The sequence below is a fragment of the Hirundo rustica genome, chromosome 8 (genome assembly GCF_015227805.2).
Source record: "Hirundo rustica isolate bHirRus1 chromosome 8, bHirRus1.pri.v3, whole genome shotgun sequence".
Lineage (NCBI taxonomy): Eukaryota > Metazoa > Chordata > Aves > Passeriformes > Hirundinidae > Hirundo > Hirundo rustica.
In genome coordinates, this window is record NC_053457.1 from 18,990,797 (window position 1) to 19,017,233 (window position 26,437).

Sequence of the window (26,437 nt, forward strand, 5' to 3'; positions counted from 1 at the left end):
GATATTTTCCCAGCCCCTCCCACTGTAGGAAGAGAAATATTGAGAAGAAGGGTACCAGACTTTATAACTGCTGTAGCATATAGTTTAGTTCCCCTATGGAACAAGTAACACACACTCTAAAGGATATTTTATTTTTGCATTGGCTGCCAACCATCATATGCAGTGTTTAGGCTTCCAGATATTTTATAGCTAGATTTCAAAATCCACAATCTGCAGAAGTAAAGTAATAAAACTGATGAAGCAGATGGGAAGGGCAATATTTTGAACATTATTGTAGTAATTTATGGCTTAGTAAAATTAACGTCTTTCAGCCCACTCATGGCCTTGAGGTGCTGACAAATCTCATACAAAATTGTCCAAGTCTGCAGCAAGGAATAGGTGGATGTGGGCCGAGATTTTATCAAGTATCACCCTCACCCTCTGCAGGACTTCTGCTGTTGCAAAAGGTGGATTGTCAGATGAGGTAATTCTCTGCATATTTGAGAGTCCTTGATGGCTAAGAATCTTTTCTTATCATGCTTTCAATGTTGTGGAACTGTAATCTTCTTGCTATATCTAAAGGAGTCTCCCCATCCTGAAAGAAACACATGAAATACATTGCACTACAATAGATATGGGTCAAGTACAAAGAGATTTCCTAACTTTGCCACCTGCATAAGGTCTCCTGTCACTTCTGCTCTAAAAGAAACATTTCAGGACATGCTGGACCTGATACTGCTCTGGCTGAGGAAAGGAACAGAGACCTCCCTTGCAATAGGGAAAGCCTTTCCATTGTTTCCTGGGAGTAATATCCAAATGTATAGAGCTCAGCTAAGATTTGATTCCAAGAGCAACATAGGTAATGCTCATCTCAGCTCAGCAGTGTGGATACTCCCAGGTCAATATTGATTTGGGCAGCACTTGAGCTGTTCTGGTGACAGAAGGAGCTTGACTTAACCTATCAGAAGAAGGGTGCTCAACAGCACAAAAACCACCTAGGAAGACTTTTATCCCTGCCCTGCAGCCTGCATCTCAGGAACAACTATAGAGTAGCTCTGAGCTAAGAAGAGGCAACATAAAGATGGCTAAGAGATGTGCTGAGCCAGGGGACTTGCAGGCAGCGTTTACTGGTAGAAATCCAGCAGTGAAGGATTCATACTTCAAGTTGCTCTTGTCAACAAAGGCAATGGAGCAAAAGTTTCATACCAAAAGCAAACAAATTGTCTGCCAGGAAGCTGTGCACCTTTTTCTTTAAACTGCTGTGCACCAGCTAAGGCCTGCAATGTACTCACTGGTTGACCACCATGATAAGCAAATGCATTTATGTACTTCACCCTCTTACCTGGTTCTTTACAGAAGGGTCTGCCTGAGCTTCAAGTAGTAGAGGAATGACTGCCTGGTTTTTCATTTCACAAGCATAGTGAAGGGCTGTGCTGCCAGACTGAAGGGAAACAGAAGCAGATTAATTTTATTTCTATGACTTCTTCAGTAAACCTTAGGTAAATAGGACTCCCTGTAGCCTTATCAGCTTCCCCCTAACAGCTGGATACAAAACACACGTACCATTTCCTGTCACAATACACTACACAGTAAAACAAATACGTTACCATGAGAAAAACAGGAACAAAAAAATTAATTCCTTCCCTGGGATGCAACTTCTAAAACAGGTTTGATACATTAGCAGGAAGACAATAATTTCAGAGGATCACATGAGCTCAATCTCAGAAACTACATCTTAAACAATATTGTTTTCTTGCATTTCAGTGTTTTAGAATTTCATTGCTGATAAAATTGTTGTTTCTCCTTTTCTGCCTTAGAGGAGAGGAACACTTTACCTCACCCAGGCAGGCTAGTGGCTACATAACTCTGTATGTAGCAGATCAGCCACACTCTGAAGACCAAGGGAAGACACAGGATCTTGCCCTGTGGCCCACGAATCTGTTACAGTTCAAAATCTTATCAATGCTGATAAACTCAGATGTTTATATCACTAGAATCTTTACAGAATCGGGTATTTAATACATAAGTACCTCAGCCCAGCTTGCCTGGATTCTCTTATGAGGGCATTGTTCAGAAATGGGGGATTAGTTGATCAGTGGGGAATTATTTCTGTATACACTATAAATCTCTTGCCTAAGTGTCAAGCAAAAACACTGAATCCTCCTGGTACATCAGTCAGTTCAGTCCCCGATGCTCCTACTCCAACTACATTGCTAGAAGGTCCTGTAGTCTGCTTTTAGTATTGTTTCTTGCATGCGAGCCACATTTGCTTTTGTATAAACCCACTTACAGAGTCTGTAGCATTCACATCGACTCCAGCTCTAAGCAACATCTTGACCAGGTGTTCATTCTGTTTTGTCTTTGAGACCTGTTTGGTGCAAGGGAAAGAGTAACACAGTAAAACTGTTCATCTGCATATAGTCTTAAGTATATTTGTGCTAAATACGGTGGGGTTTTTTTTCAAAAAGGGGCATGGCATCTGGAAATGTCAGACTGATGCAGTAATATAAATCTGTTCCTTCACCAGCCACAGTCACAGCAAAATCCCTTCTCCCTCTGTTGTACACATTCAGTCTTGCTTTAAGAAAGCAGTCCATATTCTGTAGAGGTTCCTGGCCCAAAGCACTGCCATGAAAATGTGTTCAAGGGAAAGATACAGGGTCATTCGTGCTTCCACCCGGACTCACCATGAGAAGGTAACCAATGAGCAGAACTGGCATGAGGATTATGATGAGCACATAGTCAAGGAAGGTAAATCGTTTTCTCACAGCGTAATGGAGGCAAGTGCGGTCCTTCTAAATGCAAAGTAACTCGGATTAGTTCCAGATTCAGTGATCTCACTTGGTTTAATACTGACAAGAGTGGACCATTTTAAATTACACAAGCTTTCTTTTAGACTATCTCATAGAAAATGTCTTGTGATTTTCAAGCAGAAACAGAGACATGCATTTTGCTTCCTTCAAGCAGAAGCACATTTAACACATAGAGGGTCATGGAAATTGTACTACACGTGCAAGGAGGGTGTGGGATGGCAAGGATTTCATGTGTATGTTGGCAAACTTGGATCTGGCTGCAGAAATTCAAAGGAGGGAGTAGGTATGTCATGTGGCTATCGCTGCCACACAGCAAGGTAAGTCAGCAGGAGGAATCACCACAGCCTCCCTTCTTTTTGAGGAGCTGGCTACTGAAGCAAGGACGTGTGAGACCTTAGAACATCTCTTTTTTGACGTCAGAGAAAAGACAGGAAAATGGCAATAACCACCACAGACTCCTATTGAGAACAGTTAAAAAAATTATTTCAATACTGAATATACCAAAGCAACTAAAGGGCAGGTCTGTAAAGTTTTGTGCCACAATGTTAAACTTGTTACAGGTGGTCAAAATAGAGCTGGACACAGGGCCCCAAAATAAGCAGAGGAGCCTTTTTGTTCCATCTGTTTCTACACATATCCTCAGTACAAAAAAAAAAAAAAAAGAGATTTGTCTGTGCTTGCCAGCATCCCCCTGGCACCCCAAGAACCTGAAAGAACAGTCCCACAAAGGAAGAGTCCATGGCCACTTACCTTATTTCTGAGGTTGACATCAGCATGTTTTCTAAGAAGATAGTTAACTATCCTGTTGTTTCCTTGTCTACATGCACAAATTAAGGGGGTGTCTCCACTGCAGCTGTCCTGGACGTTCAGATAGTCGCTGTTGCGCTCCAAAAGGAGATGAACTTTATTGTAATCGTTGTTATAAGCTGCCTGACAGATGGGCTGAAGTGAGAAGATAATATTCATCAGCACGTGTTTCACTGGGACATCCACACTTCCCATTCTGGCTTACCGCTCACACACCCCAAAACACTTGGCAGAGGCTGTAGTTCTTGGTGCCTTCCAGAAGATGGTGGTAGGAGACATTCCTGCGGCTGCTACACAGCTCTCAGCCTTCAGCCCCAAAGTCACACCTTTTGCACACTGGAATGGATTTTCTGTTCATTTTGGATGCTTATTCTATAATCCAGGAAATAAATCCTGTTTATTTACAGCCATTGCGGGGGGGGGGGGGGGGGGGGGGGGGGGGAAAGGAAGAAAAAAAACACAAAACAAAACAAACAAACACTAAACAAAACAAACAAACAAACAAACCAAACCAACAAACAAAAAACCTAGCTTCCATTCTCACAGGAGTTGGTCATTGTACTAAGCAGCAAGCAGGGACAAGCCCACGTGCCTGAGCTTACATCAGGTTTACCCCTTGGCTGGGCCCTGCTGAGCAGAAGGAACCACTCCTGACTCATCCATTCCCAGAAGAGAAACACACTTCAGGTGAAAGGTGAAAAACCAAGCCCCCACCAATGTTTCTTTTCTAGACCTTGAAATACCTAAAAAAATCCATGCCAGCATGCCCACAGGACAGATCCCATTGGCTTTTGAGAATTGCTTGCTGGTCAGCTTTTCTACATTTCTGCACATCCTTGACCTAAACTGCAATTCCTTCCCTCTCCAGTAGCAAAAATTCAGACTAAGGAGAAGCTGAGAAGGGCAGGAGTACTGCCAGCTTCTAATAGCCTAATACAGGCAGAAACTAATGCTTAGAGCTGGGGCAGACTGGTAGCATTTGAGTTCTCCAGTCAAAAACAGAATAAGTCTTTCTTTTCTTTGATACAGAGGATTTTACCCAACATTTTCCAAAATAGAACTTTTCTTTAGATATTAGCTGTAGTTTTTCGTCTCCATTCTCCTTTTTTTTTTTTTTTCACATGCTAAATACTCTTCATGAAAAAGATCTAGTCCTGAATTCGGGTCTTTCCTCACTCTTCCAGTTAGTTCCCTCTCATCTGTCCTCCCCTCTTCCCCCACACTTTCTTGTCTTAAAAATATTCATCTTATTTACACTTTTTCAGCCAAACCTTGATTGACAATACAGGTTTATCTCCAGCAAAATTACTGCTTCGTTTTCTGGACAGCTGCATAAGAGAAGTGATTCACTTCCAAAGGAAGTATTTACATGTTTACCAGACCTTGCACCACTTCTTGTTTTGTTTTTATTATGTCAGACAAAAATCTACAAAGAACACATGCCACATTTTAAATTTGCACATCTGTCTGTATTTGTATAGAAGCCTACATTTGATACTTGGCATTTCACCAGAAGCAGAATTGTTTTCATGATTTTGAGGAGAAAAGCCCCTTTAAAACCCCTTTTGGTGTAATTTACACACAGGTGCCATCTAAAAGATCAGTTTTCTCTAGAACCTTGCTCTCTGTCATGTTGGTGTCTAGTACTGTATCTTCATGTCCAGGAAAGAGAAGATCCTGTGGAGTCTGCCTGCACCTCTGATTTCCCTACTACTCTCGTTTTTAGGTATTGCTTTGCTTATTTAATGACGCAGGAGATTTGCTCTTTGGTTGAACATCTGCCCAAATCCCAGTCATTTACCATAAAAGTTTACTCCTTTCTAGGCTGGTTTTGCTCATTCAGCAGCTCAAGGATATGCTTTTTTGCTTTTCTTTCTGTACTGCCTCCAAGACCTTTACTTGCTAGGCAGTTAAAGCCAAGGCATTTCTGACTGATACTCTCACTGATCCGTGGGATATTTTTCTAAACCTTGCACTACTGCTGGGCTCAGTTCTGGAGCCATGAGCAGTGGTGGCACACAGACCACTCCCTGAGAGACCACATTATTTAGGGCTGAAGTCATGCACAGAGACCAGCACACACAAATCACACCTGTTCTTTCACCTACTGAAACCAGCTGTTCTCAGGAAACATCCAGGGCACAGAGATTGTAAGGAAGCAGTTCTCATCCATTCCAACAACTAATACTTGAGTAACTGAGGTACATAAAGTAGATTTGAATCATTATTATTACCCTGGAGTTGGGGTTCTTTTTAGAAATTGTACTCTCTGCATTAAAGTTCCATTCATGTTTAAAGAAAAAAAAAAGAAAAGAAATTAAAAAAAAAAAAAAAAAAAAAAGCAACACAAACTTTTTTCCCCATTTGTATGGTGTTACCGAGACACACAATGCAGTCACACGGAGAGAGAGGTTTCACAGGGCAGAGGTCCTTCTCCGATCCGGCTCAAGGCTGAATCCAGGCAGAGAGAGAGCCTCTTTGTTTTATTTCTTACTTTTTATACATTTGTGGGTCTAGCAGAAGATTGGCTTTTAGAGTTTTCACCTCTCAAGACAACTGGCCAGACCAGCCGTCAGTTACAATTGTTTTCAGGTTAGAAATATGCAAACAAAGGACAGAGAATGAAAAACAAAGGATTTGTTTATGTTACATATGTGGGAAAAAGGTAGAACTGCTTCTAATATTGTACCATAGCTAAAAGATCTGACTCCATTTTTATGAAAATTCAAAAGGCTTTAAAAAACTCAGAAAAACCAGGTAACAGTATGGGACTTTTTTTGAGGCCCACTCTGCTGGTTTGTATTCTTGAAAATACCTTTTAGTCAAAGAAAGATGAAAAGTCCCAAAGACAAAACTTTTAATATACCTCTCAAATTGGCAAACATGACTACATGGCTGGAAAAGCAAACATAGTAGCAGAATATTTAAGTAAAGGAACAAAGCAGTAACAACAACTATAAGTTCATCATACTGACATCAATAACAATAAGGATTCGGGAAAAAAGGTGTTAGGAAAGTATGAAGATAAGAAAAATTACAAATAGTTATCAATCAGTCACTTGTCCAAGGAAGGTAAATGCTGTTTTAGATAGTGTCTCTCACAGACACTATGTTAAAGAAGACATTTTACTGGGATTGTGTGCTCTTGTCATTTGGGTCCTGAAATGAGATCAGACCCTGGCAGGAGCATGAAACATCTCTACAGCTGAGGCATACGAAGAGCCTGAAGAAAGGTTGATTTTCTTAACTGGGCTAGGGAGAGACAGCTCTGTCAGTGTTCCAAAATAAATTAAAGGGTCAGTGTTAAAGAAAACCAACTAATTTCAAGGAACAGGGTAAAAAAGGTGATACATCCGACTAAGAAATTTAGCATGAAAATTAGAAAGAGAATTGTGTTCATAAGCAGAGTAAAGTAACAAAACAGGCTTCCAGTAGCAACAGACTGGACACAAAACCTGCCTGGCCCGAGGCGGGGGCTTGAGCATGTGCCAGGATTTCTGTGGTTGTGAAGCCTCAGCCACAAATCCCTTTTCCACCTCTCACTTTTTTTGGGTTGTCACTCCGTCAGCCCTATCTAAAGGAGGACTATTTTAAACTATTCTCCAAAGTTTGCTCATAAAACAATAGTAGAATTTCTTACAAACAGATAGACAGCACCTACCTGGAGTATCAGCAGGGAGGCCAAGTATGGAATTAGAACAGTGTTAGGTACAAACAGTAGGTTACCTCCAAAACCCGAGAAAAAGTATTTCCTTTAAGTTATAGAAAAGCTTGGAGGATAAGAAACTGGAAAATCTCACTCAGTTTTCTACAGTGTTAGAGGATTGCCTCAGTAGTAATACAGCTTAATAATCAGTTTCATATTTGTGTTATGGTTGTTACTGTTGCTGTTATTTTTATCCACGCATCCTACACAAGAGAGAAATAAACCTATGGGATAGTACTCAGAATACCTGAGCATTACACACAAGGTGCAAACCATACCCAAAGTATCCAAAGTTCATGTCTTGGGCTCATGCTCAGCTGTGGTGAGGAGCAGGACTATGAGAGCAGAAGAGATGGCAGTGGAGAACAGCCAGGAGGGCCCCTGCAGCATCCCTGGGATGCACTGGCAACTGGAGCACAGACTTGTCTCCATGTGGAGCCTCCTTTAGGGATATGTGAGAAGAAAAGCGTTCCCACAACATCAGATTCTGATGCAAGCATGAGTGGGAACCGAGTTCCCAACTTCTGGAGACATTTGCAGTCCGAACCACAGAGTGGCTACTCTTGCCCACACCACATCATTTTAAATCCCGGTGTCCTGACGGCCCCCGAGAGCTCACAACAGACCTGGCCCACCTCCATGCAGCAGCAGGGCAGAGCTGGCACTGGCACCACAAACACTGCACCCAGCACAGACACGGGCTCAGGTCTGAAGGGAGGGGGAGCAGGATCCCCAATTCCAGCTGAGGAAAGAGGGAGCGAGGGTCGCTCTGAAGCAGCTGGCAGCAAAGCCCTTCACTTCTGCCCTCGTTCACACTCCTGCAGCACCACCCAGCATTCAGACAATGGGTGAACCTGACAGTGTCACCTTGCACAAAACATACACTGGAAGGGAGGGGAAAACCAGAATCACAACACCAAACACTCCTTCCACCCTCACCAGAGGTGCCTTTTCCCAGCCATTGTGTCAGGGTTAATCACAAACTAGAGCACAGTCTGCCCACCTGAAAAAAAGCAGTAGGCAGATACTGGAGAATGGAACGTAGGGTTTGAAGGTTAGATTTACCAGTGACTGAGTATTTTAACCCTCTCTTTCTACAATACTTTTTCTTCTGTGAGCCTATCAGGCCAGGATTTAATTGTTCAGTATAAAAGGCTTCAGGGAAGGTGAGAAGTACTCACAGGACATGCAAGGGTTTTCATGGCTGAGTGCACTCCATGCAAGATCACCAAATAAGGGGTGCAGGAAATCAATAACACTTTCACTATCAGGAAGGACAATTAGAGAACCAATTCTTGGAATTTTTTTTCTTTTTTTTAATCAATTGTGGGTCATGGTTGATGTCAGGTCCCAATAGTTTACTCAGATCCAGATGAACAGCCACATCTGAAGCTGTCCGAGGTTTTCAGAGTTTCTTGCATCACTCTGTTTAGCTTTGCAGAGCGAGTGATATACCTCCAGCTATTTAGCAAGTTCTACCACACATGAAGTGAAGGTTAAAGGCACAGTATGAAGGACAAAGCATTCAACCAGCAGAGAGGAGGTGAAGGTAGAGCCTGTCTTGCAACTTGGAGAGCAATTTCAGTTCATAATTGCTTCCTCCCTTAGAACACCAGGGGATTGCCTAAATTACATCAACTCTTTGCAATTGTTTAGAAAACAGGAAGACACTTTGTAGTATCAAAATATTCTGAACTAATCTGTAGCCTCTTCCTTTGCACTTAAATTATTCCAAAAGCATGCTGTGAACTTAACAGGAAAGTCTAAATTTTGGTTAAGATGCTGAGGAGTACACTAATATCCAATATATACTTCTCAGAAAAGGCAACTTACAATTCTTTATTTTTAGCTCCCTAGCTTTCTCTCCTATATAAATGAACCATCATTTACCCAGAAAACTGCATCTCAAAATGTTTAAAGAGAGAAAATGGATGTATATTAAAATATTAAGTAATAGGCATGAAAAATCTGGACAGCATTTGAACATTCTTGAAACACTGGTTTCGACTGCAATACTATCTCAGAGTAGTAGATCTGGAGAGAGGCCAGAAATCCTTCCAGAATAAGCTACAGTCTATTCAGCCTATCACCTTAGGAATGCACAGATTCAAGCTCCTTGTAATACTAAAAGAGGAGAAGATACTTGATTTCATTGAATAGATTTTTAAAAACAAAAGGGTAGCTTTCAGCATAAAAATGTCACCTTTAAAAGCAACAGCTATTTAATGCTGTCTCCAGAAAAAGAAATACAGTGCAACGCACTCTTTTCACAGTCACAAAGGGCCTAAATCCTCATTTATTCCCACAAGTACAAATGGAAAATTTACAACAGAATATGTTTAGGCAGAATTCATGCTAAAGTACAGAAAAATGTTCAATGAACTGTAGTTTCGGGACAAACCCATAAGGAAAAGATTTTTTAAAAAATTACCTTCCTCAAACAATATGGGGGAATGGGAGGTTTCCTTACTTTATTTCAGTGTAAGCCAAGGAGCTGTCTGCTTTTTGCAAAGTTCTTCATTGCTTGCACCACGTACTGAATCAGTCTGATCTCAATGCAGAACAGCAGAAAATGTTGAGCGCATACTTTGCGAAGCCACAATAATTATGCCGGTTATTGCATTTTCTTTGTGTCTATAAACAACACTACTGATGGCTTGTAATAGACAAATGAAAACATTTCCAAAGGGAAAAACTTCCAGATTTCTACTGTGTATGGGAAGCTGAGAAAGGAGCAAACCAAGCCCAGTGAATATCCACACCCTCAGTAGCGTCCGTACCTGCAGGAAATGGTCACGTACCTCTGAATAGAGTATCCCCATGCCTATTCTTCACTCTGCAGTTCCTTCTCGTTCAACAGCCCAGCGAGATACCCTCGCTCGAAATGTGCTCCAGCTTGTTTGAATCTGATTAATAGTTAACTTTAAAGAATCACTTTTTCTTAAGTTGCATTTCCTCTCATGCTTTCTACTTAGTAGCATAAAACAATTGTCTTCAGAAACCCAACCCAGGGAGGTAAATGTGAGAACAGCAGCAATGGGAGACTGACGGAACAAGTTACAACACAGCAGCGTTCTCCTTTGTCATTTTTGCAATAATATCATCCAGTTACCTAAAAAGGAAAGTAGAAAAACAGGTTGAGGAGAGGACGGAGAGAGAAGGGAAGAAAGTTTCACAAGTAAAGAAATGAAGGAGTGGAAAGAGCAAAGAGCATGAAATCTAAAACTTAAAATAATGAAGAATTATACCTAGCTTGCCACCCAAGCTACTGTTGACTAAAACAAGTTGCAAACCTTCTGCAAGAGCACCTCATATGCTCATCAGGAAAAGGGGAGCAACTAAATCCCACGCCTTTAATGAGAGCTCCCAGTATAATTAGCCTCTCACTCTTTAATTAAACAAGCCAGTCACTTTCATCACTTTTGCTCAGTCTTTTCTTTCTAGCCCAGCCCAACCAATGAATATGATTCATGTCTAACCTGATAATTTTTTATGCTAATTGGTAAGAGAATTACTGCTGATGGCCCTGAGGATAAGATGCTGATAGCATTTCTGTACTACACTCAGTCTTTCCGAGCATGTGTATCTCAAATGTCTGCATTCACCTCAAAAATATCTTTCTTTTCCCTTCACAGTTTAAATCACATTTCATATATTTCAAGCAAATTAAAAAAAAAAAATAAATTTAAAACACATGCATGTAACCATGCATCTTAAATCCAAGCCCTTTGCCTTACATTTGAGAACTTTTATTTCCAAATAATTTTTGTGTTTATTCTCAGCGAGGTGGAGGACCATAAAAAATTACTTATTCTATCTCCAGACTTCCCTAATTAAAGCAGTACAACATCCCTGGCTGTAGTGTTCTTTTGTTGACACCAGCTCCAACCCTTTCAGTGGCTGTTTATCTGAAGAAAATCAGGCTGGCATGTGGCAGACAGAGACACAACCTACCTGTGACAGACTCAGTGGGATCCTCACAACAGCCTGAGCTTTCAATCCTTCAGCGTGTGGTGAATATGCCATTGAACATGGAAGGGCATTGAAGAGTAACACCTAGAAGGTGAAAAGGTCTTCCTCACCAGTATTTCTTCACATCAAGATCCTGAGATATTCACAGCCTCCTGCATCCACTGACTGGCTTTTTGGAATTTATAAACTACAACTTGTTGAAAGAAATATTGAATCACTAAGATGCTACATAAAACAATTTAGCAGTTTAATTAATCCTTTCTTAACAAAAATGAGGAAATGTATGGTAATAATCTGAAAGAGTATTTAAAAAAAAACCCCAAAAAAACCAAACAAACCAATGACCAAAAAAAAAAAAAAAAAAGTACATCTTCTCCAAAGCAGAGCAGGCAACACATTTTCCAAGACAGTGTAAATTACCATTTAATCCAGCATCACATTCCAGTTCCTCTGGAAAAGCACTGAAGTGACTACAAGAACAGTTAAGCAGCCCAACCACGAAGAGGTACGAGACTCACGCAAATGAATATAGTCACAGGTTCACTTCTGCTTAACCTATTGCTTCAGTGCTCTTTGCCATGCTTGTAAATGAAGATTAGAATCCTGATTTTTTAAAAAATTTAATTTAATTTTTTTTTTTTAATGAAAAAAAGTTGGTTTTGTTTTTTTTTTTTTTTTTTCCAATGGGTGCATGAACAAACTGTCACCTATCCAGTCTGTGTAGGAAACCTGATTCTTGTCAGAATTCAACAACACTTCAAGAGTTTCATGTGAGCCAGAAGATATTAAATATTTTTCAGAAGGGCCTTCCCCAGGGCAATAATAAGGTAAATTAACTTTTTTAAGTGGACATCAATAGCTCAAGAACAGCATATTCAATAAAAGTCACAGAAGATCATTTGTCTTTAAGTTCCAAGCACTAGAGTTTGTATTGCTACAAATCACATGAGTTACACTACTCTCAGGAGCCAATCTGTGGCGTGTTGGAGTCATATGTGCAGAACAGTTCTCTGAAATGCATATTCCCAAGGAATGCAGTCCTGGAATGGCCAGTATCTGGCTGAGAGGGCCCTTACACTTTCCCTCAGAAGACTGTTTACTACTTACACATCCTTGTAGCAACGCAAGGTTCCCTTGCACCTCTGCTTCAGGACAGGATTAACTCAACAGACCCAGCAAGCACAAAGAAACCCCTCCATGGCATGGACCAGAGCCTGTATTTTATATCACTAAACTGAGCTCATGCTATGTCCAGCCCCAGGCCAGACCACCTGGGCTTCAGTTTTGCCACAGCCTTTTAAAACAGAATACTTACTGTTACAGCTGTCCTGCTTCTCTAAGTAAGGACAGCCCATCCTGGGAAGTTTCTCTTTCTAGGCTTTATGGTTTTTATTCTCTTTTTATATGCATTACTTTCATTCTCTTTTCCCTTTTCAGTTGGGCTAACATATCTTTTGCTATTCACTTGGTTCCCATCACCAGTATCGAGAAATATGCTACACATCCCTTACGCCACCACAAGGTGATATAGGTAAAGCACTGCAGATCATTCCTGGCTGGCAATTCTATAGAACAAAAAATGTAGGATAGCGTTAGCTGGGAATAGAGAAGAGAAGTGTCTTCAACATTTCTCACTAAGCAGGGGTATCAGACCTGCTGAGCTGTGATGCTTTTCATTGAGAAATCACCCTTTTCACTTTTCCACAGACTGTGCCCTACTTCATAAAGCAGAATTGTTTCTGTGGTGACTCTCAGGTTTTGTTTACTAACAAGTACTTACTTCATTCATTTCCCCAGGCAAGGCAGCATATCATTAGCACCCACGTTTTAAAGAATTTGCTGCATTAAGAAACCAGGCCAGTTTCAGTGAGGATGAAGCCCCCCAGGCTGACTACAATTAATTCAGTGGTTAGGCAGAGGTCCCAATATATTGTGTTCACAGAGTTCATAGAGATGTCTTGGAAATAACAAGAATTATAGTTAGCACCCTCTCTTGACTCCAAATTTAAACAATGTTTTCAAACTTAATTCAGTTCCTGAGAATCTCTACAAAAGCATGGTAATTCAGAGCAAACTTTTTTTTTTTGGTACGTTGTGGTGTTCACACCTTTCAAATCCCTTTTTTTTTTTTTTTTTTTTTTTTTCCCCTAATATTATCTAACAAAGAAGGATTGTCCCCAAGCAATCAGCAATTCAGAAAACAAGCAACTGGTGTGGAAGCAGTGACCAAAACAGCTTTTGTACTACCCACAGCAGCAGAGATCACATTCGCAGCTAGAAAGTTCTGAGAAAAGCTGGATTCTTCCTCCTTTTTATCCCAAAATACAGTAGTTACAGTACTTAATAAGACAGGTCAAATAAAGATCTGTCACAGCCTTAGGGAACAAGAATAACTAACTTCCTCATAAGTATCCTTATGACAGGTTAGATGCCTCTTTACCTCACCAGATCCATGGTGCAATTTGGTCTTTCAGACCGTCATGCAATGGCGCTATTTATCATAGAATACCTCCACTCCTTAAATACTGCCAAACCAGTAGCACATAAACATGCTCTCCTATGCATGCAGACCTCACACAGAAATCTACTGCTGCTCCCTTTATTGGCACAAGCCTCTGGCAGTGAATCAGCAGGAGACAGACCAGGGAAGCAAGCAAGGGAGTCGAAACAGAGGTAAGTTGCTTGTTCGTACGCATCCATGGTCTCTTCCTCCCGTTCCCATCTCCATACAGATGTGCTGTCCTGGTTCTGTGCAGCTGCTTCTCAGCCTGCCATCCTTTCTGACTGCTGTGCATCCAAGGGCAGGTTTGCCAGAGGTGGAGAGGAAAAAGCCTTTGACCCGCGCAAATGCGGAAAAGGAGCAACCGATGATTTCTCCTCGTTTTGTTCTCCTTGTTTTTTTCCTGTAGGGATGTCACTGTGGATGCATGGAAATTTCAGCATTGAAAGCACATACATAAATTAAATAAATCTCGTTCTTAAAGCTGCAAAAGCATTTGAGTTTTTCCCTGCAAGTTAACCCAGAGGTTCTGACATCTGCTAGCCCGGTGTCTCTCTGTCCTATTTATAGTGTATGCGAAAGCCTTCATGACTCTCTCAAGAGTACACTGATAAATTTCTAGAAAGTTTAAAGTTTATTTTCATTAATATCAAAAACCTCCAGAAATGGCATTTTTGAATGTATCTTTCAGGCACCTTCCTCTACTCTTTTTTTTTTTTTTTTTCCCTTCTTTTTAAAATATTTCAGTTATTTCCAGTTTGCCATGGTAAATTTCACTCTTTGGCATTTTTTTCTTTGCATAAAGAGACTAGATTATTGTTCAAGACTCCTACAGTCATGAGTTGGCCACTGAAATTCATGAGAAAATTGTGTGCCAAGCCTTGGAGTTAATTGATACATTATGTCTGATTTACAAAGCTTTCATATTCAGTACCATATACAGAAAATTGCACACCATAAAAAAGGTAATAATTTAGGTACCCCATAGCTTCATTTTTAGTAAAAATTGTGACTTACACTGAACTTTTCAGGTTTTCCCCAAACAATGCTCCACATGCAGAAAAAGAGGAATGTGGGTTTTACTTTTGTTTGAACTAAATAAAATAGCAGAAAACAGTGGAATATTTATCCTGAAACTTCTTCCAGAGGAGACAGGTAAAAGGACAGAAGAATTGGAGTGCTCTCCCACAAAGTGGATAGGCTACAATGGGTCTGGATTTCTATATTAAAAGTATAATATTTTACTATATATATTCTGATAATATATAATAATATATAAGTTTTATATTATATTTATCTGTCTATACATAATATTCCAGTTGTGGCTTAATCCAAATGTTGTAGTGACTCAAGGGATATAATAGATTTAATAAAAAAGAAAATAATTGGCAACTCTCTCACTCCCTCCCTCCTGAAGAAATTCAGAGGAAACAAATAAATAAATATTTTACCTATCCTATCTACAGTCTCTAAATCTTTATGATCTTCCTCATGGTGTTTCAGATAAGACACTCTGGGTTTATCACCTGTTTCATCCATGCTAATTACAAAGGTGGCTGCAGCCAAAAAGAAGGACATTAACGACACAGAGAGCACTACGATTTCTGTTCAGACAAGTTTTCCTGTGATCACCAGACAATGCCTAAAATCTAGGAAAGTTGAGCCTTTTCTCCAAGAAAGCCAGATTTACAGTAGGAAAGATCATATGTAGAGTGAAAGGAAGGTACTCATCACAAACTAGCATGATGGATATCATATAAACACAAACTAGCATGGATATCATATAAACACAGGCCCCCTAGGTTAGTTCCTTCTCATCCTGGGGCCTTTGACGCATTTGTGGTCCATTTAAACCGGAAAAGCTGTAGACAATCCTTCCTACACAGGTTCTTCTTCTGGCAGCCCGTGGGGAACAGACCTTGGACAACCTTCAGGAGACTCTCCTCTTGGGTCTTCCTGTGGAATTCCACAGCACTCTCCTCCTAACAAACACCCCTGCATGTGCTCTTCCACACAGCCCCAAGATGTGGTGCCTCCTCGTGCTGCTCTGCTCCCAAGGAATTGCCTTTTCAGCGGGGTTCACAGCAGCCTGCTCTCCCGGTGCTGACACCAGCCGCTGCAAGAGGAGCCGCAACCCCGAATGCTTCATGAATGTTGTAAGCTGGGTCACCTTCTCTCCCTTTTTTCTAAAGCTTCTCTCACACTACCGCTGAATAACAGTGCCTATCAGGAGGCTAAAGTGAGATACCTTCAAAGAGGTCCCTCCAGCATCACAGACCTAGAGGAAATGCTGATGCTCCTATCCAAACAGTCTAAAGCTAGAGAGAAGAATTCCTTCGCAGTGGAAGCAAAGGCTGGCTCCTAGTCTCAAGGCCTGCCCTTCTGTAACAACCTGTTTGCCTAGTATGGTGGTAAGGGTGCTTGAACCCCTTCTTCAAACAGCAGATTCTCACAACAGCAGTGTAGTGGGTGGTGCTGTGAGTGAGTCTGCAATAGGAGATCCACCCTACGTGGCTTGCTTAACCCCACTTCGGCAAGAAAGGATTCACCGTGGGCCAGACAGAGATACTGCCGCATGTTTACCTTCTAGAAAGGTGCAACCTTGTTTGGGGGAGAGTGGGAGCTTCAGACAATGTTCATTAGAGAAGCCCTTCTGCTGAGTCTTGAGGTGCTGGAAGGACCCCTTGATTTCTAAACTCGTTCTCAGGGGAGATGGAGTGCAGCTGAATCCAGTCTCTGGGTTAGAGAGTTAGCTTCTGACTCTTACTGCTGAAGGCTAAGGAATTATAAAGGAGTGATTGAACCCTTCTACAACCTTGCCCTGCAGGACTAACCATGGCAAACTAGATATATTCATATTTTAAAAATATAATATTTATTATAATTATTGATCAGACAAAAATATCCTAATCAGAACTTTTTACTACACAGAACAATAGCTGAAACTACTAGTATAAGATAATATAGGACAGTGCATTATACCAAAGTAATCACATAAAAGCAATTGCATTAAAGCTAGCAAAAAGAAACAATTATTAAAGTAGAGATTGATAAAACTCACCCTCACCCATACCAACAATGATGGGCAAAATCTCTTTTGCTCAGCCTCAAGGAGCAACTTTGAGGGGGTCCCAACCCAAAGGAGAAATCTTCATACACGATCCAAGAAGGGATATGTTAGGAGGATTTATCCATAAGAAAGTGAACTAGACTTTGATAGTAATAAAGTGATTGACTATCAATTTTATGTCTCCAGGCTGGCTTAGCAGTTCATCTTTGCCATATCTTTACCTCATTATCAGGATGCTAATTTGGGGTTGATGTGTCAGACCTGTTTTAACATAAAACCAACAGGAACACATGATGCTCCTTCTCAGCCCACCACCAGGAGCTTGAAAATGGGACATTATTTGAGCGGTTTGACCAATTCTAAGGCAGAATATCATACTAAAGAGCTGTGTCAGAATATCATACTACAGACCTGTGTCAGCCTTGCAAAACAGGATAACCTCCCAAAAGGTTAGTCACTCATTTTGTCCCATAATGGGGAATCAAATTCCAGACAACTACCATCTAACCAGAAGAAGATTTTACTGCATTCTGCTACTCTTCTGTGTAGTGCTTGAGTGCCACAGCTACAGCAAGTGCCACACTTTGAGTGATACATCATTAAGTAGAATACACAAACCACTTCACAGAAACACATCCCAACTCTTCTCACTGCTGTTTGCATCCTCCAGCCTCCATGACTACAGCATGGCAGCGATAGGACCATCCACAAAAGAGACCTGGGGTTTCTTTTCCTGCAGGAATCCCTTTTGGTGTCCCTCCCTAGCAGTAAAACACAGAACAGCAGAGAAAGGCTAGCAATATGCTATCACATTTATCTTCCTGGGATGTTCTTGGCTAGCTTCACATTTCTGGGCAGGAGAGTCTCTGAACAATTCCTAGACCATATCTACACTGTAAATGCGTGATAAAAAACTCTCTTTTGGCTTTTCACAGAGTGAAATTATCAGATATCATGGATTCCCCAGCGAGGAATATGAAGTTACAACGGAGGATGGATACATTCTCGGTGTTTTCAGAATTCCTGCTGGAAGGAGCTGCCAAAATACAGGTATGACATATAGGATACAAGGAAGGTCTGAGAGCCAACTCTCACATGGATTCCCCATCTTTCCCCTTTGCATATGCAATGGCAAGTTCCATACCTTTCCATCTCAGAAAGGGCACCCAGTCATTCAGCCTAGAACGCAGCCTGAATTCTGTATATTCGTTAAAACACTCCTGCAAAACCAAATTCTGCACCCCAATTTTAACTACACATTACCTATTACTATTACAGCCTAAGAAAATCTCTTCTGTTTTAGGGAAGAAGCCTGCAGTCTTGCTGCATCATGGTATTTTATCAGATTCTATTCACTGGATTGCCAACCTGCCCAACAACAGCTTGGGCTTCATCCTTGCAGATGCTGGCTTTGATGTCTGGTTGGGAAACAGCCGAGGAGACACCTGGTCTTTAAAACACAAGACCCTTAAGCCTTGCCAGAAAGAGTTCTGGCAGTTCAGGTACTCTGTGGAGAAAGAATTTCTGAAGAAAGTGACTTTCAAAGAACTAGAAGATTAGGCAGTTGCTGCTAGAATGCAGAACCTTTCCCCTTCTGGTAATATGAAAAAAACCAAAAAAACCAAAAAAACCCACCCTTCTAAATTATATTAAAACACTACAGGTTTTCATATAATCTGACTTCAAGTGGGACATGCAACATTTAAGGAGGCTAGGCAAACTATTTTCCACAGATGCAGCCACTCCTGGGCATATCAGAGAAGTTATAAGATGGAATTGGCCGCATGATCTGCACAGGCTCTTCTGGAATCAGAACATACAGAAGCAAACCTGGAAATACACAGGTCACCTTTGCCCATCCACCATGCTATTTTCTTTGGGAATGGGCTTCCAAAACTGGGAGGAATCTGTAACCCTGAGTCTCCCACCAGTCACCATGTCCCAAGTGCAGAATGGACAGGAGACTGCTCAGCTCAGTCTAGAACTCTGATCCACTACAGCTGATGTTTTCTGAGAGAAAAATGTTTCTTGTAACTCATGCAGGTGAAAGCACTGAGCAAACCCAGTTCCCCAAGGGCTGCAGCTGTCAGCTGAAACTGGCAGCATCCACACAGAGCCCAAGGCCTGAGGCAGCCAGGCTGCACAGCTGCACCCTCTGCCCACATCCCCAGCTCAAGCAAGGATGCAGACACAGCGTGCAGCCTCCTCCTTCAATGGGTCCTGCTTGGTGCAATGAACAAAGCTGACAGTCAGTCACTCACACTGTGACAGTCAATTTGTCTGCCAGCTTTTTGTGTTTCTCCCCTCAGCTTCGATGAAATGGGTAAATACGATATTCCAGCAGAGCTGAACTTCATCATGAATAAAACTGGACAGAAGAATGTTTACTATATTGGGCACTCTGAAGGGTCAGCTGCAGGTAATGTTAGAACTTTCTGGGCACCAAACAGTCAGTGCTAGTGTTTATGATTTATAGATAAGATCTGTGAGCAGACTCTGGGGTTTGTGTCACAGTGTACCATTGTCCTTTTATGTAAACAAACTCAGAAACAGGAGAAAATGGGGAGAAGTGGCATTACTAGAAAATTATTTTCCTTTTTTCCTATACGTGCATTCTAAGAGTCTTTCTGCAGAATGAATAGTTCAGACTAAGTCACCACCTTCTTTGTCTTTAGATAATTATGTCAGCCAGTCAAATCCATCAGTTGAGAAATTTAAACACATTCAGAAAACAGGATGGGACAGACCCTTTTTAGCTTTAATGCCTTCCTTATACTCTTCCTTTATGCATGAATTCACTTTCATGCAAGTGTGTGTTAGTTACAAGGAGAAATTCTATTCTTAATCCTCAGATCATTATTGTATTGCTGAATGCCAGCATACACATGTACAGTCTTTTAAAGACTGTGAACTGAGAAACTTTGTTTTGGGTTTTGGGAACTTTAAAGAGAATTTGAATTTCAAAAATCTGTAATATAGCTTTTCAACCAAAACTGGCCTTTACACAAAATTGTCAGTTCTGACAAAAGCAGTATCAGGACATGCTCTAATGAGCTTGTATCCTTAGAATGAACTTTATCTTCCAAATAAAAGTTTAGCAAGAATTAAACATTCTCTACATCTGCAGCACAAAGATGGAAAACAGCCAATGGGAGGCTAATCCAGGCTCACTCCTTTGCTGCCTACTGTTTTTTTATTTGGTCTGTGGAGATCTCTTCACCAACCTGACTTCTTTTTCTGTGCTTGCAGGCTTCATAGCATTTTCTACTTATCCTGATTTGTCTCAGAAGATTAAAGCATTCTTTGCTTTGGCACCAGTGGCCACCATCACACATGCCACCAGTCCTCCAGTAATGTTTACACAGCTTCCCCAGTCACTGATCAGGGTAAGTCATCTCTCCTTCTAAAGAGAAAGACATTATTGTCTGCTTTGTCTCTACTGGACTCACTCAGCCTGAACTATTAAGAGGTGGCCAGTTAGGATTGAATTCAGTGTATCAGACTGCTGGCAGTGCCTGTAGACTTCAGGCTTCCCAGAGAGGTAAACTGCAAGATTTCACATGGTATCTCTTTTGCAATTTCTTTAAGGTAGCAGGCACACTTTCACCATTATTTATTTAAGTCAAATATTTCTGAAGAAAGCTTTCAAATACCAGAACAAAAGAAATCTAATATAGCCTACTAAATATAGCCTTAAGCACTAATAAAAACCACAAGGAAGATATTTCACGTTAATTTCATCAGACATGCTGATCATTTATGCTTTTAAAATATTTACTTCTAAAGTGATAAGAGGAACACCAGGAGGTGTCAATTTAATAGAATTTGCTGGGAATGTGGAAATCATGCATGCTGTACTTTATGTCGAACCATAGATGCACGTCCTCTTTCTGTCCAAGTTGCACCCATGATGTGACTATAGAACATTCAGCTCCACACCCATCTCATTTGTCTCATTTGTGCAATCCCTCTTTACTTTGTAGTGGTACTCAAAGCAGAGTTTGCACCTGCCAGGAAAAAATATTAGGGCAAAAAGGAACTTCCTAAATTCTACAGCCATCAGTGCAGCCAGCTTCCTTTCTCACTGGGATCAGTACACTAAAAACAGAAGGACAGTGACCTCCAGCACTCATCTCAAGGAGAAGGAGGAACATGTGGTCTGCCCTTGGGAAGAACACACTATAAGGGATAGTGGGAGGACAAGCAGTTTGAGCAACCTTGCCTTTTGTGAAGAGCCAAGGCTATTAAAGAAGAGAGAGGGACTTAGAGAAGAGGGAGTTTTCTGCATGAAATAATCTTGCAACAGCTAAGAAAAGCTTTGCACTTTTCTTCCCCTCAGTTACTCCTTGGCTGCAAAGGAGTCCTTCACTACAATGAGTTGATTAAAGGAGCTGTAACACAGTTCTGTGCATGTCTGGGAAAAGTTTGTGGCAGCATCTTCTGCTACCTAGTCGGGGGCAGGATACAAAATATGAACACGGTAAGCACTTCCAGGAAAATCTTAATACAAGTAAATCTGAAGTAGCTTTGAAGGGCAACTGGATGGAGAAAGATCTTTTACTCTTTCTCAAATTCATATCCTTTTCTTCCTAAACAAGACATCTGACTCCTCTGAACAAAAGTGATGGTTTCTTTTTGTTTGCCACCCATTGAAATATTTCCAGCTAAAACTCAAAGCTTCTTCCAGCAGAAAGATTGCATTCCTTTACTCTGGTTTACTACCTGTTTTTCTTACAGACCTTTCACATGTCTGTTCTCCAGTCACCTTTCATCCCTCAGACTATTTAACAAGTGTGCCCGTAAAAAGCTCTCACACATGCAGCTTCATTATGCTCAAGAGAACTGTATATTAACAATCTTTCTCTACTGATTATGCACAGCGCTATTTAAAAGCACATACAAAGCATAGAAACTGGGAAAACAAAGGTCAAACACGCTTCTCAAAGGATGTTTTCTCTATGGCTAAGGACTCATGTTGAAAAGATTATCCCAAAGGTACAAAATCCTATGTAATCATTCCTACTGTAAACTAGCATATTTGTGAATCTTTCCTTAACTTCCTTTTTTATATATGAAGAATATCCTATAAAAAGGGGGTTTAGCACAGTAGCAGTATGTTGCTCAGGGCCTTCACAGATTTATTCTGTCACAGCACTGGATTTCTGCCTCCATAACATTTCTGCTTTGTCTCCAGAGTCGAACAGATTCATACACAGGACATTACCCAGCTGGAACATCAGTACAGAATGTTATTCACTGGCATCAGGTATAACTGTGCTGACATATAAACATTCTTAGTATAGCTTTTTATGCAACTGACAGCCAACAGGGAAGTCCAGAGGAGACAGATCTGGAAATCTGCCCATCACATCTTCTCACCTGGCACAAAGAGAGCCCTGGCTCGCCAGATCATTCCCCAGATTTCCCCTCTGGCACCAGGCTCTGAGATTTCCCTAGTGCACATCACACCTCTCCATGTAAGGCTCTAATGGCTTCCAGCCCTCATCCTTATTTATGGAGATGTGTGCTTTGAAAGTTGCAGAAATTAACACAAGCATGGTCTAGGCACTTGGCAGGTGGGATAAGTGAGAACTTTACAGTCAGGGATGAACCAAAGAAGTGATCTAGGTTCCAGCTTCTCTCCCAGATGGTTAATTGCAGCTTTGATTACCTTGATTACCTCATGCCACTCTCAGACCTAAGCTTGTTCTGCCTGGGCTCCAAATCAGACCAGGGCAAGATGGCATTGGCTCAGAAGCACATCATTCTAAGTGAACTGTGAACTTAAATGAACTCTAAGTGAACTGTGCCACTTAAACCAGCCCTTAAATACATGAGTGCTGCTGCACACCCCCTGCCAGAACTCCTGGTATCCAGACCAGAAACCCAGCACCCAGAGCCAGAAAACAGAGATGAGCTAGCAGATTTCTATCATATCCTCAGTTACTTAGAGTTTGGGATAAAAAAAATAAAAATGCACACACATTATCAGTAAGACAGGTTAATCCTTTATTGTTTTCATTTTCCTTTTAGACAAATCACAGAAGACAAAAGCTTAGTGTTAAGGTGATCACACCCTGCACCCAGTACTCTTGTATGCAGTACAGAGCCTGTGATGCCGTTGCCATTACTGAGCTGACCAGACCTGACCAAGCAGGCACACAAAAGTCAAGCATTCTGAGGAGGTACCCCCGGCTAGTGAGAGCCCTGACACACTCCTGCATCATAAAGAGCTACATTAGCTAACTAAAGAGCCAATTAAGATAGGGCAGCAAGGTTTTAATAACTAAACATAACAAGGGTGGTGGTTGAAGATCAGGAGAGAATGTTAGCAAGGGGAAGAAGGGTGGTGGAACCACTTATCCGACAGTCCCTCTTCACTGTCCCTGGAATCCTGTCTTCTGCCTGAGACTTGACTACAATTATATGCAAGAAAACTACTCCTGCAATCTGTCTCTTAACACTTTCATTTTACAATATTAACAGATATTACAATTACATATTAACATTACAATATTAACAGATCCTACGTGCAGACCAATTCCAAGCTTACGACTATGGCTGTAAGGAAAACATGAAGAAATACAACCAGGTAAGGCAACTCATTCTTCTGAGAACTCATCCTTGGGATCTGGCAAAACTGAGAATAGAAAAGTTCATGTATTAGCAACTAAAATGTTACAAAAGGAGGAGGAAGGATGCTCTTAGGTAATGTTTCACCTGAATCTAAGACTCATAACTGTCAAAGTCTATTCTCAAACACAGCACGTATGGATTCTTGCAGCCTCCCCTACTGATGCAGGGATGTGTCCAACAACAGGTCAGCTTACCTGCCATTCCCAAAAGGCTAGGAGCCACAGACAGGGCCTAGAACAGGATGAGTACAGAGCTCTTAATTTCCCCAAAGATCCTCAAGGTCTGCCTTTCAGTTAAACACTAAAAAGGGCAGGGAAAGAAAAAAAAAATAGTGGAAATGCATACTTAGGTTTTCAGAGGCTACTTGCTGTAAAAATTAAAGTTAAGGATGGTTCAGTATTGGCACAGTGGAGACTGCTGGGGAGAACTAAAGTAACCTGTATGGAAAAAAGGAAATTCAGTCTGTAGGAGCTTTGGTTACTGCATAGTCAACATTCAAAATGCTCTGCTCCTCTCACAACACTTATGACTTGCCTATTTATTTTTTGAGGTTTGATAAGTTCAGTTGACTTGTAGTGTGCTTTGTGAGTCAGGGCAGGTTATTTTATTGGTGGCACATTATTTTACAGGTAGATAAAGATTCTAAAGACACTTTCCTTCTCAGATACCTTTCATACACACATACAGTCTTTAAATAAAAGAGGAAAAGTTTTTAAAAAAGAAGAAAAATAAAATAAAATTTTACGGATGAAAATTTAAATTTTGAAATGGGCAAAATTTTTGTTCCAATATTATGGAAGGTTAGGAAATTGCCCAAAAAGCAGTCAAGAAGATAACTGAACCACTCATTGATAAGAGGGGTCAGTTTAAAAACTTCTTGTGCATGGTCCCTCACCACACTATCAAATAACCATCCTGCATTAAGTAATTTGGTTCAGATCTCAGACGATCTCCATTGCAATCTTTTGAGTTTCTTTAACTTATTCTGTGATGGGGTTAGGGCAATGAACAGTAAGAGACTGGCCTTCATCCTTATGGCTTTTCTGTGGGCAGTGCAGAGGCAAGAGACAAAGAGAGGAGCTTGCACAGAAACCTTTCACCGAACACACCTTCTGATGTAGAACCATTCACTCAGGTCTCCTCCCTGTCTTACAGAGTGCTCCTCCTGTGTACAAGATAGAGGAGATAAAGATACCAACTGCTGTTTGGAGTGGTGGACAGGACAAATTTGCAGATCCAAAAGACATGGCAAGGCTACTTCCTCGGATTACCAATCTCATTTACCACGAGGATTTTCCTACATGGGGACATCTTGATTTCCTCTGGGGCCTTGATGCAACGGAGAAAATGTATCTGAAAATCATTGAACTACTAAAAAAATATGCTTAAAGTGCCACAGAAGGATTTAATTCAATTAGTAGAAACTCCAGAGATCTCTATTTAGGAGTTGATTATTGGGATAAGGATGGGTATAGAAGTTTACAAACTACTGACAATTGGTTTGCAATTTTTTTACATTGCTTCCTATGGTGGTACACTATTTCGGTGACTACAGCCTTTCTAAAGAAGCTGAGGTACATGTGAATGACAACTGAAATACAAATATATTAGATAGAACACTTCAGGGATCCCTTACTTTGGAAGATTTCAGTTTTTATATGTCTGATTTTGCTAAGATTTCTTTTTCTGTTTCCTTGTTGATCTGTACTACATTGAGACAAAGGTGATTTCCCCTGAAAACCCAAAATGGGAGAGAATTGCTCTGTTTACTGAGCTTTGCTGAAGTTGAATCATCTGCCATCCTCTTAGCATTTCAACCGTTTTCCTCTCCTCACATGTACAACAGCAGCAAGGAAGACCCAAAAGATTTTCATTTGTGAAACTACCTTGGCATCTAAGCAGACAGGAGCTGGCTATACTGGCCCAAATGCCAAGAAATCCAACACCAAAACATGTACGTCAGAGAAAAACCCCTTGACTGTTGGGCAGATGCAGATAGTCTCTTACCCTCGCACTAATGGTTTGTTGCCCCTTACTACAAAGAGCACAACTGTCTTCATAGCCTGGCAACTGGGGACTGAGAAGATGCAGGCATAGCAACAAACTGCACATAAAAGACAGCTGCATCCATCTCAAATATTCCTGCCACTATCAGTAAAGAAGTTGAAGTTCTTCTAGGTCCTCAGTTTATCATGTCAGTGCTCGCCTACAGGACTATTGCAGGGGGTTAAGATCACATCAAAATCCATCATTACAGGGCAAGGCAGGAGAGCTCAGGCACTGTGGGTGTTTCTGGGTGGGGGCACAAGCCCAGGTTTATCAGTCAAGACTTGTGGAAAGTGAAACCCATTTGATAATAATCTGGGAGATAGAGAGCAATATAAACAAAACATGTTTGTATCTCATAATGTAGAAAACACATGCAAAGGACACCTTCATGGAAACACATGCAAATGACACACCTCCTCTAGCAACCTGTGGTACCACTGGGAACCGAGTTCTCAACTTCTGGAGACATTTGCAGTCCAAAACACAGAGTGGCTACTCTTGCCCACACCACATCATTTTAAATCCCGGTGTCCTGACGGCCCCCGAGAGCTCACAACAGACCTGGCCCACCTCCATGCAGCAGCAGGGCAGAGCTGGCACTGGCACCACAAACACTGCACCCAGCACAGACACGGGCTCAGGTCTGAAGGGAGGGGGAGCAGGATCCCCAATTCCAGCTGAGGAAAGAGGGAGCGAGGGTCGCTCTGAAGCAGCTGGCAGCAAAGCCCTTCACTTCTGCCCTCGTTCACACTCCTGCAGCACCACCCAGCATTCAGACAAGGCGCTCAGGGTGAACCTGACAGTGTCACCTTGCACAAAACATATAATGGAAGTGTTGCTAGAGGACACAAATAAATACTCACAGATTTGACTCCACAAAATGAAGGCTGAAGAAGAAAGACCTT

At 41.2% G+C, this 26,437-nt stretch overlaps 2 protein-coding genes across 3 annotated transcripts; one reads left to right on the forward strand and one right to left on the reverse strand.

The window, feature by feature from the left end:
* Nucleotides 1-360: 360 nt before the first annotated feature.
* On the reverse strand, nucleotides 361-10,590 carry ANKRD22 (ankyrin repeat domain 22). Of its 2 annotated transcripts, XM_040071648.2 has the most exons (7): nucleotides 10,554-10,590; nucleotides 10,107-10,417; nucleotides 3,543-3,734; nucleotides 2,667-2,774; nucleotides 2,270-2,347; nucleotides 1,322-1,420; nucleotides 361-574 (listed from the first exon to the last, which is right to left on the reverse strand). In XM_040071648.2, exons 2-7 carry the CDS (start codon nucleotides 10,125-10,127, stop codon nucleotides 497-499), a joined length of 576 nt encoding a protein of 191 aa, XP_039927582.1. In that variant the 5' UTR covers nucleotides 10,128-10,417; nucleotides 10,554-10,590; the 3' UTR covers nucleotides 361-496. The 2 variants fall into 2 exon arrangements, with proteins under 2 accessions (XP_039927582.1, XP_039927581.1); XM_040071647.1 differs by lacking the exons at nucleotides 10,107-10,417; nucleotides 10,554-10,590 and having other exon boundaries at nucleotides 367-574; nucleotides 3,543-3,758.
* A 5,211-nt stretch (nucleotides 10,591-15,801) lies between these two features.
* LOC120755818 (lysosomal acid lipase/cholesteryl ester hydrolase-like) lies at nucleotides 15,802-24,872 on the forward strand. The gene is made up of 9 exons (XM_040071304.1): nucleotides 15,802-15,933; nucleotides 17,783-17,897; nucleotides 18,151-18,349; nucleotides 19,157-19,266; nucleotides 20,097-20,233; nucleotides 21,187-21,327; nucleotides 22,042-22,113; nucleotides 23,371-23,439; nucleotides 24,639-24,872. The coding sequence occupies exons 1-9, from the start codon at nucleotides 15,802-15,804 to the stop codon at nucleotides 24,870-24,872; spliced, it is 1,209 nt and encodes a 402-aa protein (XP_039927238.1).
* The last annotated feature ends 1,565 nt before the right edge of the window (nucleotides 24,873-26,437 follow it).

Coding starts and splice junctions, on each gene's coding strand:
- ANKRD22 (XM_040071647.1), bottom strand. CDS start 3,758: ATGAATATTATCTTCTCACTTCAGCCCATCTGTCAGGCAGCTTATAAC. Junction 2,775..3,542: donor ATGTCAACCTCAGAAATAAG/GTAAGTGGCCAT, acceptor CTTTGCATTTAG/AAGGACCGCACTTGCCTCCA. Junction 1,421..2,269: donor ATGTGAATGCTACAGACTCT/GTAAGTGGGTTT, acceptor GTTTCCCTTCAG/TCTGGCAGCACAGCCCTTCA.
- LOC120755818 (XM_040071304.1), top strand. CDS start 15,802: ATGTGGTGCCTCCTCGTGCTGCTCTGCTCCCAAGGAATTGCCTTTTCA. Junction 18,350..19,156: donor AAAGAGTTCTGGCAGTTCAG/GTACTCTGTGGA, acceptor TTCTCCCCTCAG/CTTCGATGAAATGGGTAAAT. Junction 23,440..24,638: donor ACATGAAGAAATACAACCAG/GTAAGGCAACTC, acceptor CCTGTCTTACAG/AGTGCTCCTCCTGTGTACAA.